The following is a 17,817-nucleotide window of genomic DNA, read 5'->3' on the forward strand; positions in this document are numbered from 1 at the left end:
CTACGGATCCATAATAAAATTGGGATTCAGTGATATATTAATCTGTCAACTACCTCACTTTGAAGATTTTAATTTTACTTAGCTCAGGCATTTAGGAAGTCTGGTGAGAAGTTGAGTGGTGTTGGAAGAATCAGCTTGTCCCCTGGAGATCTTCTGGGTCATGGGACTGTATATACTTCTGCTATACAGATCATTTTAATTCAAATTTATGTACATATGTACAAACAAAGAGTTAATCATAAAGGCTATAGGAAAAAATGAGGATGATTTGAGTCAGGAGCAGGTGTTGATGGGGTGCCGTTCAAAGTAGGAATGCAGGCTTCAGCATGGGTATTCGGCAGACCTTGCTTCATGCAATGTCAGCAAGCGATTGTAGGTACAATGGATACTACCATTTAGCATTTACCATCGTTGAATTACCTTTATCATAATGAACTAACTCATTTAATTATTCAAAGTGCTATTTCCCCACAATAGTGAATCATCCCTCCCTAATTACATATGTGTAATATAACGGGAAGTAAATTTTATTTACAAAATTTATGACTGCATAAATTATCATTCTTACGGGTGCTTTTAGTACTCCTGCTAATTGATACAAACCCCCAATAAATCTTATTCCTGTCTTTGACCACTGCTGGTGAACAGAAATACAGAGGACAGCCAGCACTGTTAAAAAGTATACTCTGCCATCAATAAACAACATGATACCACCAATCAGTGATTGCTTTGGGATCACATAATCTTTCATCCACTTAAATCCTCATCTTGAACCCTTTGCACTATACTATACGAAGGAAAATTATTCCCATTCTTAAATTGTAGGTCTGTTTATCCTAAGAACTACTGTTTGAGAAAAATATAAATAAATAGATAAATTAAAAACCATTAACCAGAAAAATGTCTATTACTGAGGAACATGTTACATCATTCTACCATCAATGAGTCCTTTAACATGTTTTTAACAACCATTACCACTGTTTACAATATTCACTTATTTTACTGAGATGAAAGAATTTCATGAGGCATTCATCAGGATATAAACAACTGCTCAAACAGATTTACTAGTTGCCTTAAACAAACATGACCTGCATAACTTAATTTTCTCATAGTAAAGAAAGCATATATGTATTGGTTTGTAATTTTGTTGCAAAATCTATATTGAGTTCATAAAATTGTGTATATATATATATATATATATATATATATATATATATATATATATATATATATATATATATATATATATATATATATATATATATATATATATATATATATACACACACACACACACACACACACACACACACACACTGTCACAGCCTGCTTTGCAGCATTTTGTCTTGCATCAAATTTGACTTTTTGTAATGTAGCCTATACTAGCTAGATGACCAAGACTAAGGCTTGATCTGAACCAGCACCATATTGTAATATATTTACCATACAATACACATGTAGCTATACCATACTGTAACGACAGCACCATATGGAAGGTAATCTGCTTGCTCTAGATGAATGGTTTGCTTACCTTGGTGAGTCTTCATTTGGTCAATGTTTCATGGCTGATGACCAAGACCAAGACTTGGTCTGGACCAGCACCATATTGTAATAGATATACCTTCCACATGACGCTACAGTTACAGTGTGGTATACATGTGTATTGTATGGTATATACACACATACATACTAGTTTTATGGTATTTTACAGTTTTTAGCTATTTCAAAGCATTATGTTTGATTTACGTTAAAACTGTGCTACATCAGAGCTTTTGGAACCAATTGATGACATAAGCAGGGTATGACTGTATTGCACATCATAAAATATTTAAGAGAAGCGTTAAGTACATGTTAAAACTTTAAGTACAGTTTGGTGGGCTCATGATAATGTGCAACTTTATCTGTCAATGGCTTTTTTGTCCTGTTTTCTCTAGGATCCATTTCAAGGGCCACACTAGAAATCTCCATTGCTCCAACTAGTTAACATGATAACTTTTGCATCAATCACCTCCCCCCCTCACCTACTTATTTCCAGTATTTTTAAGACCTAACAACCTTACACATGTTGGTCTTCTGGACACCCCTTGTTCTCCATTTGGACTCTTATGCCAGGATTGCCAGGTTGCCGGCTGCATTTCCATGGAATCTCATGCCAAAAAAACATAAAATCTGCAACCTCAGTCTTAAAAAATAATCCCCCCATCAAAAAAAACTGCACAATCAGTAATGTATTAAATATTATTTTTAAAACGACTTAAAGGTAATAAGAAAACTTTTTTTTTCATAGTTAATACAGGTAACTCTCGATTTACGCGAGTTTGTTTTACGCGTTTTTTAACCCCCATGGCGTCGGAACATTTCCCACCCGTGACCCCCCCCAGCGTCGGCACTTTTCAAAATTTTTTTTTCTCCCATTATGTCAGAAATGCTGAAAAAACATAGGTTTAAGTCATGAAAAGTGTCAAAAATGACATCTGAGTCACGGTGTGTGTCGTAAATTGTCGCGTCGTATATGTACGACGCCGACGCTGGGAAGGTGACTCAGCCTGTGTAGTACATGTACGACGCCGACGCTGTGAGGGTTAAATAACGCAGGGTCCAAAATTCAAATAAATGTTTAATTTACACGTTTTTTCACTAATACGCGATATTTTATGGAGTGGCCACCAGATATCTCACGCAACTGGACTCACACGGCACCGTGGCCACACAGCTGAGCTCAGTTCTTCCTGCACGCTACTTGAACAACAATACAGTACCCACGCTGCCACGCTACTCAAAAAGAGGGGTGGGCAGGTACCGGTACCAGTACTAACGGTACCAGCTATACGGTACGGAACTGGTACCAGACTGCTCGGTACCGGTACCAATACTAGCCAGTTGCCCATTGGTGTCCCTCATTTCGTCCTCACACAAGTGAGGCTCAGACTGAGTGCCTGAGTGGATATCTCGGTGATATGGATATATTCTCTCTCTCTCTCTCTCTCTCTCTCTCTCTCTCTCTCTCCACTGAATAAAGTGAATATTTATTTTTCAATAGAAACTTACCTCTTGTTTGATTTACATTGTTTTTGATTTACGCGACCTCTTCAAGGACACAATACTCGCGTAAATCGAGAGTTATCTGTATGATATCACAAACAACTTGCATTAACTGATAATGAATAGGTGTAATGGCCCAAAATGTATAACAATTGTAATGGTATTTTTCTCCATGTAAATAGAGTTAACCTGGGATGTTTGCACAACTGATTATATATGTATGTGGGTTTCTCATGGCGCAGAGAGAGAGAGAGAGAGAGAGAGAGAGAGAGAGAGAGAGAGAGACGGACGGGATAGAAATCCTCCCAAAAAACAACTCATGAGATTTTCCCTCTCAGATATAAAAATCCAACCTGGCAACTCTGCGCTCGTTTGGCCATGAGAGACCACGAACCGCGTCATAGATGGTTTTACCCGTGTGATCTGAACATACGGTTCTGAAACCATATCGCGTCATAGGAAACCGTGCCTTACAAATCCGCATCATACACTACTTGACTGTGTATATGTATATATATATATATATATATATATATATATATATATATATATATATATATATATACATACATACATACATACATACATACATACACACAGTCGCCCCTCAAATAGTACGGTTTCAGTTTTATACGGATTGTCATGGAAGAATTTTTTTAGGATTTTTAAATTTCCCGCTCGTCGCACCAAGTAGTTATGGCATGAGTGGCAACACTGTTGTACCAAAACACCTGCTGAAAGCACCCCAAAAACGTTTGAGATAGGTGTTCACCTTGCAGAATTCAGACTTAGGAGAAGTTACGTTTTGGGATGAGTTATGTTGCCGTAGGGAGAGCATACCACAAGAATGAGAGCAGTGTTCACTGTATCTATGATCTTGATTTTGGTCTTGATGTCACAAGTGGCCTGGGATTTCTCCCTTGGTCTTGGTTCGGGAGGTAGTTGTCCCTTTCCGTCCCAACTACAGTCTTTGAAATGGCTTACTCCCTCAGGGCCAACACCCTGAAAATCATAGTGAAAAAGAAATTCTTGCTGGGCATGCCGAGTTGGCAACTTGTGCTGCCATGTCACGCATTTGAGAGCACTCAGAATGTTCTGAGAGTCCCGATTCCCTCTCTCAAACACAACCCAGGAGTGTTTCTAAGGGAGGCACTAATTTTATACGGATTTTCGAATAGTTCGGGAATCCTGGGTCCCTAACCCCCGTACTAATTGAGGGACGACTGTATATATATATATATATATATATATATATATATATATATATATATATATATATATATATATATATATATATATATATATATATATATATATATATATATATATATATATATATATATGCTGTTGGAAATGTGAGCCCCTCCGACAATCATGAAGTTGAGTCGAGGCCTGAGTACTGCATTATTAGTAAATTTGTTCAGGTAGCTTAGATGATAGTGATTAATGTTTGTCAGGATGCAAAACTATAATCCAATGGAATGCTGATTAGTGCTTTTTATCACTGCATATGACAGAAAAAAGTTTTGGATTATAAACCACTGGAGTATCATTCGATCTGTCTTCATTTGTTAAATATAAAATTTTAGTACTGAACTTCTACTGTAATTAAGTGCCCAAGCATATGTAAGGCCCTCAATTATGAGTATATATATATATATATATATATATATATATATATATATATATATATATATATATATATATATATATATATATATATATATATATATATATAGCTGGGATTCTGTAGAAAAATCTACCACAGTATCGGTAGTCGATGGTGAGCCGCGTCAATCGGTATCGGTAGATCGGTGATTTTCAGAAATCTACCGATCGGTATAGATTCGGTATCGGTAGATTAAAAAACTCTATAATTATATAATAAAAAAATGCTTTTAAAGGCCCATAACACACATTTTAAGTTATTTCTCTCTTATTTCGGTTAACTTAAGAATAGAAGTAAATTAGAGTCTTTTAATACCTTTTTTAAGTTCAAAAATACATAACTTATTTAATAAATGAATTTCTCCTCAAAAATAAACATCAAACACACACTCCTACACACGGGCCCTTGCGCCACATACAAAACACTCACTCAACACACAGCATATCCTAACCTCTGGTTCGTAACAATATGATTAAATAGTTCACTGACTTGATCAAAACTTTTTTAATGTAAAATAAAGTTTAAAAAAGGAAAATCACTTGAAAAGTTAAAAGCACAATACGATTAAGTGCTGCTGCCATGAGGTGGACTTAAAAACACTGCCACTTAAAACACTAGGCGATGAGGCTGAGCACGTTGTCGAGCGTAGGAGCTAGGCGTAGGTGTAGGCTACTCGCGTCGGCAGGCCAAACAAGTGGGGCTCCGCCAAAACTTTGGCGGGGCGAGAATCTGCTAGGTTGTGGCTGCCTCTGATTGGCTGAGAACGCCCAGAACGGCCGGTGATTGGCTAAGCGTGATGACGTCAAAGTAATACCTGGAATTTCCTGCTAACTGCTTCCCATAGATGCGCTCGAACGTGTTGAAACTTGTCCGTTTCATTTTACCGGGTCGTCTTCTCTTAAGTCTTAACAAAAAGTCCGCTTTTCAATCTACCGATACCGATTGACTGCCAATCATGCGATCGGTAGCGGTATTCGTAGTTTCTTCAAAATACCGAATGATCGTATCGGTAGCAGTAATCTATAGTACCGATCCCAAATGTCAATCGGTAGTCCCAGCTCTATATATATATATATATATATATATATATATATATATATATATATATATATATATATATATATATATATATATATATATATATATATATATATTATTCACTTTTATTAGGATGGGTAGGGAGATTTACTGATTTTCTAATTATGCTTCCATATGTTACATCAACTTCCGAATTTTCATTCATTGATGAAACCAAGCATACTTTTCATAAAGTCATCTTGCAGAACCCTGAAAGCTTCATCACTACTTTCTGGGGATATACTAATAGGCAATCTAACTAAAACAACAACTGAAAAAAAATAAAAATCTGTGGACTCTAGTCTAGACTTTGAGAATCCTAATTTTTCATGTAGAATTCCACATGTTATCATAGAGAACACATTCTCAAGACTTGTGGAACATTCAACATGCTGAGTTGACATAACTTTAGCAGTCACCAACTTCAATTCAGAGACCATTTCAAAGCATAAACACCAATCCTGACAGATAAGTTAAAAAGCTTTCACATTTTTCACCAAGTCAAAAGCTATTCTGAAGCCATGACGGAGAAGTTGAGACATGATGAGCATTTAAGAAAGTCTGTGATTCATACATAGGTGAAATTTAAAAAAAAGTCTCAAAGAAATTTCCAGAAATTTTCTTGTGAAGAGAAATCTGTTTTAAGGAATATTATTTGATATTTTAGTAACACTCATTTATCATCTGTGATTTTTGCAGAGTAAATAATTTTCTATATTTTGCATGAAACTGCTCTGAGCTCTAAATTTTCTTTTACAACTACATTGAACTAGAATTTTTGTTTTCAGTGTTGGAGCATCATCTATACCTATACCTTGCACATTATCATGACACCACTTATAACAAATATAACAAATTAATATAACAACAGGAATAACAAAACATAAGTACATTTCCTATGAATGACATTATGAAACCATATAGCCACTCACCCAATAAAACCACAAAAACTCTTTGCCACCCATCATACAGTACTATCTCACCAATAACGTTTAACTGGTACCTAAAAAATTCAGTTAATAACAAATTATTATTTGCATAATATTTAAATACATGTATAAAAAGGGATAACAGGTGTCTCCATCCCAGGGCTTTCAGCCATTTTCTCATTTGAAACCCTCCTATCAATATAATTCTTTTGTAAAATAATAAATCCTAAATAAATTAGTATGAGAAATATGAAACTTGCCCTAAACTGAAGGAGTTAAAAAGGTGTTTTGTATGAGGGCTGTTCCAAGGCTTGCGCATAGCAGCTACTGTGGAGTACCGATCATTCCATCCCCATGCTGGCGCCTGTTGCTTAGCAGACCCACTTCCAGCAACATATCATAAAACTCTTTAAAGCCAACCCTTGCAACTACTAATTATAGAGGGAAAACTATGACACAGCAGTACAAAAGCTACTTTAAAACATGGATTGTAAGAACTTTAGACCTAGTGGGTGAACTGACTGCAACTAAGGATAAAAGAGAGCAATCCAGTGCATCAAGTGTTGTATGTTATTACCAACCAACACACACAATACAGAATGGAACCAAACAATGAACACTGCATGGTGGCCAACCTGTGGGATGGTTATAATATACAGACTAAAGCAGTGGAATATCAGGATATCATGCAATGCTGAGCTCACATTTGGACCAGGAATCATGACAACAATTATGCACTGAATGTTAAACAATGCTCTGTGAACTGTCCTTGTAGTCTATCATTCTTGGTTATGGCCAGGGCACTCATAGCTCAGAATTCTCAAACATTGCAGTTCAAAGTGGTGTGTGTGCCGTCATGTGATATTTCTGCCTCGTTAATTAAAAAGTAGCTGTAAGCATCCCTCAAATGACTTTGATGATGTGTTGATAAGTGTGTAAGCCGGGCGTGCTACATCTGAGAAAAAATCAATCATACATTATTTAAGGAACTTGATATTCATTCTGACTTACTGTTATTGTGGTAAACAATACTTTGGAAATCATTATTGGCGAGATCTTACTGTACATAGATTTCCAATAGATATAATAAAAGATACCAAACCACTATAACCAGATTATTTCACTAAGAAGATCCTACCAAAGGTTAGAGTACTGGGTCTGCATTCATCAAGACCCCTCAAAAATTATGGTAAGCAATAATGAGGTGCACTCTGCATTTCATAACTACAGTATACACCAATGTAAATGTTAATTCTGTGTAAAATTCAATATTTTCTTTTGGGGTAAACAATTAGGATTTGTTTATTAGATCAAGTGTAAAATTTGACTATGATGTTTAAGTACCACTGCTCTATAAGTCTCCTGTGAGCACACAACCACTGGCTATATATATCCATGCATGATGTAGAATGACTTTACACCATTTGTATATAAACAAACAAATGAGGTGGGCCATGTGCATACCACAAAGCCCTTCCATATATTATTGTGTTTAATCTGCATTTTCTTCGGTTATTTCTGTTTTTGTGTTGTTTTGTTTGACTGACTGGAGTGTTGTTGTTGGTGTGGAATTTAATAGTTCCTCCATTCCTTGTCTCCAACTTGCTTACTATGGGTTCAACTCGGGCACTTTGCAATTGTGGGTTAAACTTTCAGGTCCTTGTGTAGTAGGCCTTTTGTATAGTGTGAAAACACATAGTAGGCATGCTTGGTGTGTGTGTGTGTGTGTGTGTGTGTGTGTGTGTGTGTGTATATATATATATATATATATATATATATATATATATATATATATATATATATATATATATATATATATATATATATATATATATATATATATATATATATATATATATATATACAGTACTGTCTCCAGGATTGCGAGTTTCAAGTTTGCGATTCACCGAGTTTGCGATAGGGACCCAAAAAACTTGATTTTTATTGAAATCTCCTAGGAAAGCCTTGTCAAATATGTGAACTTTGGCGACAAAATGTTTAGTAATACAGCCCTAAGTTTGACCAGTTGAGACATGGAAATGGAACCCACAAGCATAGAATAGATCATTTACTGTATATCACAAGGTAAATAACTACACTATATAATAAAAAATCTTCCACTTTTATCAACCTTCCTATTGTTTGAATGCTTCCAAAGGTGAACAATAAGACTTAACTGAACTTAACTGACTTATGCTGACCTTTTTTTTCATCTGCACTTGGACTGCTTTCTTTATTGTAAAGAAATAATAACACCAATAACATTGCTTTAAAAAACCTGTGTGATAAATAAGCAATGAGTAAGAGAATTCCAGATGGGGCACAGAACTAGATTCAGCAATAAGACCTTGAGAATGTATGGAAGAAACACATTTCTAGTGCCTCTTCAGCATTTATAAAACAAAAGTTTTAATAGTGGGATGGGACGTACTGTACTGCATGTAGTGAAGAGGATAAGTTATATGGGAAATCAATTTTACAGGAAGCATGAATAGATGAAGGTCACACTAAATGTACAGTGTTTCCTTGAGTATCTAATATCTAGCTGGGCAGAGGAAAGTGAAAATCTTAATGTTGGACTGAGGTAGAAATAGTAAGAAAAATAAGGCCTACTGAGTATCAAAAATTTAAAGTATGCAGATGATAATGTTTAGTAAAAAATAAGGGCAAGTAATATTAGTCTGTCAAAAGATGAAGTGCTGAAGCCTAACAACATTGAGTCAACACTTCTATCTATATTCTATCTATATCTCCGACACCCTGCTCCCTCACAGGAACTTCCCTCCAGGGGGTGCAGCAGAAGTGTCTCCATCTCTCCCTCCCTGTTCTGGCACTCCCTCAGCACACTCAATCTTGCCACTTCTAACTCTCTCACTCCAATACTCACTCACCCTATTGATCCACTTCACAGGTGGTCTTCCCCTGACACCCCCTTCCTCAATCCTTCCCTCATTCACTCTCTTCACAAATTCATTCTTCCCCATTCTCATCACTTGTCCAAACCATCTCAGTGCACCACACTTCACCCATTCCACCACTCCACAATCCACTTATTTTGCTGTCACACCCATACCAAACCTCTCATACATGCTTTCATTACTTTCTCCACCCCATCCTAAAACACCACATGCACCTCTTATATAACTCATTTTCACTGCATGTATTCTCCATTGCTGTGCTGCATTCTATGTCCATGTCTCTGATGCATACAACTGAGTTGGTAGGATAATACTGTTCCTTATTCCCCTCTTTACCTCCATGCTCACACTTTTTCCCTTCATAACTCTCTCCAATGCATCCACCACCTGTCTGCCCTTCACCGCTCTTTCCCTCACCTCACCTTCCATGCTTATATAAAGCTGTCCCTAATTATCTAAACTCAGTTCAGGTGGCTGAACGGATAGCAAGACGGCCACGCGTTCAGGAGGACGCGAGTTCAATCCCCGACCGGTGCCACCAAGCTGGGATTTTTCAGCCACTGCCGAGTGGCTTAAAACTACCCACATGCTGTCCAGAAGACCACCTATCAACCTGGACTCTAGATTCTTGGATTAAAGATGAGCTCCGGGAGGGCAGCATGAGCCAATGCAAGATGGCGCCACTATAAACACTCGTCTGCGCCAGAACGGGCTGGGCCGACCATCAGGATCTACCGGGAGGAAGCCTTGGATCCACCGGGAAGAAGCCAACCGGCGCAATAGGCCAAGACGAAAAAAAAAAAAAAAAAAAAAAAAAAAAAATTATCCTACACTTCGTTGTGCTCTCTGCTCTAACTCTGTACGGCTTTGCAAAATCAATGACCTGCTCTCTCGCCCTCTTAACCCCTCTGCTGCTATTAGCATGGATTTCACCTTCACTGGTAGCTGGGTAACATGTACTTCCAGGTCTTTCTCTGCCTTTGTGGTGGATAGTGGAGTGTTTCCCATGTAGTATTGGTATGCTGGATATCCCCTCCCAAGATGCATGACTACATTTTTTCATTGAATTGTAGCAGCCACTTTTTGCTTCACTTCTGTAGCTTGGTGGTGTCTTCTTGTAGGAGGTTTGCATCCAAGGGCTTAAATACCATAATCTTACTCTTTCCAGCATTCACTCTCAGCTTTCTCCTCTTACACACCCTGTCAAACTCATCTACTATCCTCTGCAGCATCCCCTCATTCTCTGCCGTCAACACTGTATCATCTGCAAACAGTCCCGCAACCAATGACTCCTCTGTACCTCTTACTTTCAGCTTTGGACCTAGCTTACTCACTCTGGCTTTCATTTCTCTTATACAACCGTCAATGTACACATTGAAAAGCCATGGTGACACCACACACCCCTGTCTCACACCCAAACCAACACCAAAACTCTCACTCAACTCATCATTCATGTGTACAGAGGCACTCACATCCTTGTAGAAGGATCTGATTCCCTCTAGCAAACACCCTCCCACACCATATATCCTTAGAACATCCCATAAACCCTTCCTGTCAACCATGTCATATGCCTTCTCTAGGTCCATGAGAGCAGCAAACAGCTTCCTATTTTCCTCTAGGTATTTTTCAACAAATATTTTCAATGCAAATATTTGGTCTATACAATCCCTCCCTCTCCTAAAACCCCCTTGTTCATCGCCAACAATTTTCTTAGTTATTTTCTTCATCGTCTCATTTAGAACCGCTCCATACACTTTTCCTGCCACAGTGAGCACAGTACCCACCCAAGTTTCATGCTACCTGAGTTTCGTGATTCTCGAGTTTCGCGCTTGGTCCTAAATTTCTACCATCACGATTTTCGCACATTATCCCTCTGAGTTTCGCACTGCTTTGACATGTACAGGTCACATCTACCTACTATCAGCATCACGTATGCTGCACCAGGCCAGGTTCCCACTATTCCGGGCTCCTACCGTTTTTACGGTGGTCGTCAACACTAATAACGTCACGAACGTCCCCGTATGAGTGACGACAGTAGGAACTGGGCGCCATTTCGTCCTCCATTGACGGCAACGTTGAATGGCGAGAGATGATCAATAGGGTGAGCGAGTAATGGAGCGAGAGAGTTGGAAGTGGCAGGATTGAGTGTGCTGAGGGGGAGTACCAGAACAGGGAAAGATGGAGACTCTTCTGCCGTGGCCATCCCCTGGGGGGAAGTTCCCATTAGGGAGCAGGGCATCAGAGATATAGATAGATATATAAAATATCTTAAGCAACTTTGTTCAAGTGGAGCACTGAAGGGGGTGGGGGGGGGGACATGGGCCAAGCAAGAGGTAAACATCACAGCAGCCACTACAAATAAAATTCACCTGTGCCACTATTGGGCTGGGCTCATCCAAGAGCCTCCTCAAGAGAGCCTACCAGTGCTAAAGGCAACACACACACACACACACACACACACACACACACACACACACACACACACACACACAAACTAATTTATAGACCAGTCTCTTTGACAAGTGTAATGTGCAAGATTTGTGAAAGTATAAGAAAAAAACAATGGGTCGAACATTTAGAAAAGGAAAACAAAAAAGTCACGATAAATAAGGGACAATTTGGATTTAGAAAAGGGAAATCGTGTGTCACCAACTTACTATGTATCTACTCAAGAGCAATAGATGTGGTGCAAGAGAGAGAAGGATGGGCTGATTGTGTATATCTTGATTTGGAAAAAGCTTTTAACAAGGTTCCACACAAAAGGTTAATCTGGAAACTACAGCAGTGGGGAGGAATGGGCGGAAAGGTTATCAAGTGGATGAAGGATTACTTAACAGAAAGAGAAATGAGGACAGTGATTAGGGAAGAGAAATCAAATTGGAGGAGAGTAGAAAGTGGAGTTCCTCAAGGCTCAGTTCTGGCACCAATAATGTTCATAATATATATAAACGATATGCCAAAGGGTATAAAAAGTTATATGAGCCTTTTTGCAGATGATGCAAAGGTAATAAAAAAGTGGGACGAAGGAAGGCTGTGAAGAACTGCAAAAAGACCTGGATAGAGTGTACAGATGGAGCCAATTTAATGCAAACAAGTGCCATGTTATGGAAATGGGGAAAAGTAAAAAAGACCGAGGAAAACATACAGGATGGGAGAAGAAAACTTAAAGGTGGTACATGAAGAAAAAGATTTGGGAGTAACGATGCAAGACACACAATCCCCAGTAAAGCACATAAACAAGCTATTTGGAGAATCCTACAGGATGATGCAAAATATAAGGGTAGCCCTATCATTCCATTTTATGGACAAAGAAATGATGAAGAAAATAGTAACAACATTGATAAGACCAAAACTTGAATCTATTGCAGTTGTGTGGTTGCCTCACAAAAAGAAGGATATCAGAAAGTTGGAAAGGATACAGAGAATTGCAACTAAAATAGTCCCAGAACTCTCGAATATGATGTATGAAGACAGATTGAAGATGGACTTGACGACACTGGAACAAAGAAGGGAGAGAGGAGATCTGATCACATTGTATAAGTTGGTTAATAAGTTTGATGAGGTGGATAGAGATGATCTCTTCTCAACTGCGAGAACGCAGGGGCTGAGAGGAAGAAACTTAATAAAGGAACTTGTTTGAGTGACTTGAAAAAGTATAGTTTTCCACATGGAAGTCTTAACACAGAACAGCTTGCGGGAAGAGGTGGTGGAGGTGAGCAGTGTCCAACAAATGAAGGAAAGGCTGGGCAAGGTAGACTACAAATAGGTAAATACACACACACACACACACAAAAAGAAAAAAAAAAGACATAGCTGGAGTTATAAAATGGGGAGAAATAAAAATTAGGAAAGCACAAGAGGAAAAAAAATAGGTGTTACATTCTAAAACAACTTGTCCTCAGGGAAACACAAGTAGGATTACAGGAGAAACATATAAGCTAACCAGCATCAGGGTGGCACTCCATTACATGAATGAGGATATGATGAAGCTGATTTTGTCAGTGATTCAACCAAAATTGGAATATGTAGTGCTGGTGTGGGCTCTACACAGAAAGAAATATATTAGGAAAATAGAGAGAATTCAGAAAGCAGCAACAAAAAATGATGCCAAGCTTGAGACATGACATACGAGGAAAGGTTGAAAAGACTGAATTTCCCTACCTTGGAGGAGGAAAGAGATCTGATGACAGTGTACATGACAATTAAGAATTTGGAAATAATCAACAGGGCTGACCTGTTTGTATGGGATACTTGAAATACAAGGGGTCACAGAAAGAAATTGAGGACAACAAGGAGCCTATGAGATATCAAGAAATTTAGCTTTCCTCATGGATGGATTAACAATTGGATCACCTTTACCTTATAATCCCTGTACATAAGAGGATTAATCTTGCTGTCCTTCAGGAGATAGACTCAAAAATTCATCTTTTCTTCGAGAATATTCATTAAGTCTTATGATGGAGTATCTGCAAAGAAGAAAATAATGAATGATTCACATAATTTACAGTAAGCATAGGGTTATTTGTTATAGCTTTCATAATTTGCTCTTTTTGGATACTCTCCTGTAGGATACCAGACTGGATACCATTACCCAAATGAAAATAAGATTAAAACATCTCCATGACCCTCAGGGTTCTCATGAGTAGTGTCACTGTCAAGACGCTTATTACAGTGGCCACATACAATGATATCTTTTCCACAGATAATATATTACTTGAGTATTTGCCAGCATATAAGACAACCCTTGAATCCAAATTAATAAGGTCAGTATTAGGAGTCATTCTACAAGTCATATATAAAATCCTAACCTCTAAATCACTGGATCCCTGCAAAGTAATGGAGAGAACATTGCAGTGCATACCTTCACACTTCAATTTCTCTGAATATTTACAAAGTGGTTCAAATGAATGATATCAGTTGTTGCGAATTTAGACTTTAGCAACACACTGGCAAGGCCAAAATCTTACATACGCCGACTCACCTGCGACGTACAATGACCTTCCTCCCAAGCCCCACCTTAACCCTCTCACGCACGATGACGCATTTCGTGTCATCAAGGGTAAAAGATCCTGGCGCACGATGACGCGAAACGCGTCATAAAAGTTTTAAAAATTGATCAAAAATTAAGTTTTCAGTGGAAGTGCGTCAAAATTGGAGCGTCATTTGTTGGGATAAGTTTTTTTAATGGTAACATATGGCAACCTTTCTAAGGAGCGTAGATGAGGAGCGTGGAGCAATTTTTAGTTGTTAGCCTACTCTGATGGGAGAGGAAAAAATACAGTTTTCTTGGTGTAACTCAGGAACTAATAGGGGTATGAGGATTTTGAGGATACCATAAGAATCCTCACTAAATTCCACTTCGAAACATATATTCGTGTCGAGTTGATAGGTAGAGAAATTGAGTTTTTGAGGCATTGAAAGACACAATGTTCCTTCTCCCCCAATCGGAAATGATAGCAAGGTCTGAGGTTAAGCATTCTGCAGCCTCCAGTCTGGAGTCATGTACTTCCTGTTGCGATGGCCTTCTTTTGAAAGAAGTTGAATAATGCAGAGTGGAGTCGTTGGCATATGAGTGGACAGGACAGTTTGTTATGGAAAGAAGATCATTGATGAATAACAGGAAGAGAGTGGGTGATAGGACAGAGCCCTGTGGAACACCACTGTTGATAGGTTTAGGGGAAGAACAGTGACCGTCTACCACCGCAGAGATAGAACGGCCAGAAAGGAAACTGGAGATAAAGGAACAGAGAGAGGGATAGAATCCGAAAGAGGGCAGTTTAGAAAGCAAAGACTTGTGCCAGACTCTATCAAAGGCTTTCGATATGTTTAGCGCAACTGAGAAAGTTTCACTGAAACGGCAAAGAGAGGATGACCAAGAGTCAGTTAAGAGAGCAAGAAGATCGCCAGTAGAACGCCCCTTGCGGAACCCATACTGGCGAGTGAGTCAAGATGTGCTCCACTTTAGAGTTCAAATAGTCAAAGAATTTTACATATTTAGTAGAGTTAGGTGAGAGATAAACAGCACAGATGTATTTAGTAATAGAATGACAATGAAGTCTTAGCCAGATGGTGGAAAATTCAGAAGAGTCAAGGTCGTAGGCACGAGAGCAAGTGATGTCGTTGCGCACGTAGGCGCAACATCCAGCTTTGGATTGAAATTTAGGATAGAGATAGTAGGAGGGAACAAAGTAGAGATTGCTGTCAGTAGCCTCAGAAACCTGTGTTTTGGTGAGGAAGAGAAGGTGAGGTTTAGAGGAGGAGAGATGGTGTTCCACAGAATGGAAATTAGAACTAAGATCGCAGACTATGCGTACTGGTTTTCAAAACAATTGATTCATAAATAATTGAGAAATTCCAAATAATATCAATGCCATTTTTTACATTTACAGTGCAAATTGTATTTTTTTCTCCTAAACTAAAGAGTGTATCTCACCAAAACTTAGGGATCTGTGATAATGTAGGTACTAAGGCTAACACCAAAAATTATGTGGATTGGGAAAAACTGAATGTTACCTCCAAAGTAACGGGGTTCACCTCCCCATAAGGACAATAGGAGGCACTCCATCAGGTCCATAAACCTTCTGAGAATTGAGGGCAGAGAGGGCATTCTACTTAGAATTCAAAGTAAAGCGATACTTACCCAAGAAAATCAAAGTCTATTGTTGAATAGTGGGCTTGAACCAAAGCCCAACAAGCCCAGAATAGATGTGAAGCAAGTGCGAACTTATTGGTCCAGATGTACCATTTTTCAATATCCTTTTCATTTACTTCTACCTCCTTTATCCGAAGGTAGTGAGACAAGTAGCTTCGTAACCACTTGTATTGAAATTCTTTATTTGGATACAGTTTGTAGTCGACCTCATCTACTCCTGTTAAGGAAAAGTAGAAAAATCCTTGGTTAAATACTTATATTGCTTATAAATCTTGTTTAATCACACAAGATTGTTCCATGACAGTCTAATCAGTAACAATTGAATGCCATAAAGAGACACAAACTTAAACTTGAGTAATTTGTTTGCAATGTTTACCTATCACTTTTTGGAATATTTTTACTTGAATCTAAATAAAATGAAAAATGATGATAGAATTACAGCAGTTATGCCCACGCCCGCACGCCCACATAATCCTTACACGCCCACGCACACATGAATATACATAGGCAAACTTAGGAAATATGTTTTAAGCTGGAAAACAAGGAAAACATATAGTAAAAATTCACCCTCTGCCCACTCCATCCACCCGCCCACCACCCCCCAGCCTTCCGTGGCACCACAAACAGTGAGAAGGACGGTGAAGGGGGCTACATGCTAGCCCACCAGTAACAGCCTCCTCCGCCATCAGGAACCGAGGATATCACGTTATAAAAGACTCTCCGCCTTCGTTGTGGCCATCTTCATGCATGCCATGTTAATTCACACCACATATGTCACAACAGTACCGGTATCAGCTTATTGGTTCTAGTTCGGGAACCATTATTGGTGTTTTGGTACAGGTATTGGATTATTGGTTCTAGTTTTGGAACTGTTACTGGCATTTTGGTCACTTCCCATCACTTTGTGAAACCAGGTCTAATCTTGATGCCTCTCCTTCTTTCCCAAATCTAGTATGTTCCTTAATCCATTGCGTCAGCATATGTTCCATTGCCAGTTGCAGGAGTCTTCCTCCCCACGACTCTTTTGTTCCCTGCGTCTGCCAATCCTCCCATTCTACCTCTTTGCAATTAAAATCACCGATTAAAATTATTCTCTCACCCTCTCTTAACATTCCATCCAGGCAACTCACTGTGTCTTGTATCATTTGTTCATATTCTCGGGCCTTCCATGCATTGGTTCTTGGTGGCACATACCCTACTACGTACTAACTCCTGCTTCCTTCAGCACCCACAATTTTCATTTTCAGTACCTCTGCCAAGCCTTCACCCTCAATCACCTCCTCCACCCTAATGCCTTTCCTTACCATCAACATCACACCTCCCTGTTTTCTTTTTCTGTCTCTCCTCCATAATAATATTGTATGCACCTTCTCCAATCCCCACCACCTCAATTGGGTCACACAACTTGGTTTCTGTCAGCCCCACAATATCAGGTTCTCTGTCTCTCAAATAGTCGTTAAACTCTATCCACAATGACACTATTCCATTGATATTTGTATATGACACTTTCCATCCTTTCTCCTTTCCTGT

General features: G+C 38.6%; 1 protein-coding gene across 3 annotated transcripts in view; it reads right to left on the reverse strand.

Moving 5' to 3' along the window:
• Positions 1–5,827: 5,827 nt before the first annotated feature.
• Positions 5,828–17,817, reverse strand: part of LOC127009700 (ethanolamine kinase 1-like) — a 34,645-nt gene continuing 22,655 nt past the window's right edge. For 2 of the 3 annotated variants that reach the window (XM_050883033.1, XM_050883035.1), the window contains exons 7-9: positions 16,276–16,504; positions 13,995–14,101; positions 5,828–7,672 (exon numbers count right to left, since the gene is read on the reverse strand). In XM_050883033.1, the coding sequence (XP_050738990.1) occupies positions 14,020–14,101; positions 16,276–16,504 (311 nt within the window). In that variant the 3' untranslated portion in view covers positions 5,828–7,672; positions 13,995–14,019. The remainder of the gene's footprint in view (positions 7,673–13,994; positions 14,102–16,275; positions 16,505–17,817) is intronic. The other variant, XM_050883034.1, reaches the window with a different exon arrangement.

Source organism: Eriocheir sinensis, chromosome 41 (assembly GCF_024679095.1).
Source record: "Eriocheir sinensis breed Jianghai 21 chromosome 41, ASM2467909v1, whole genome shotgun sequence".
NCBI classification, from domain to species: Eukaryota; Metazoa; Arthropoda; class Malacostraca; order Decapoda; family Varunidae; genus Eriocheir; species Eriocheir sinensis.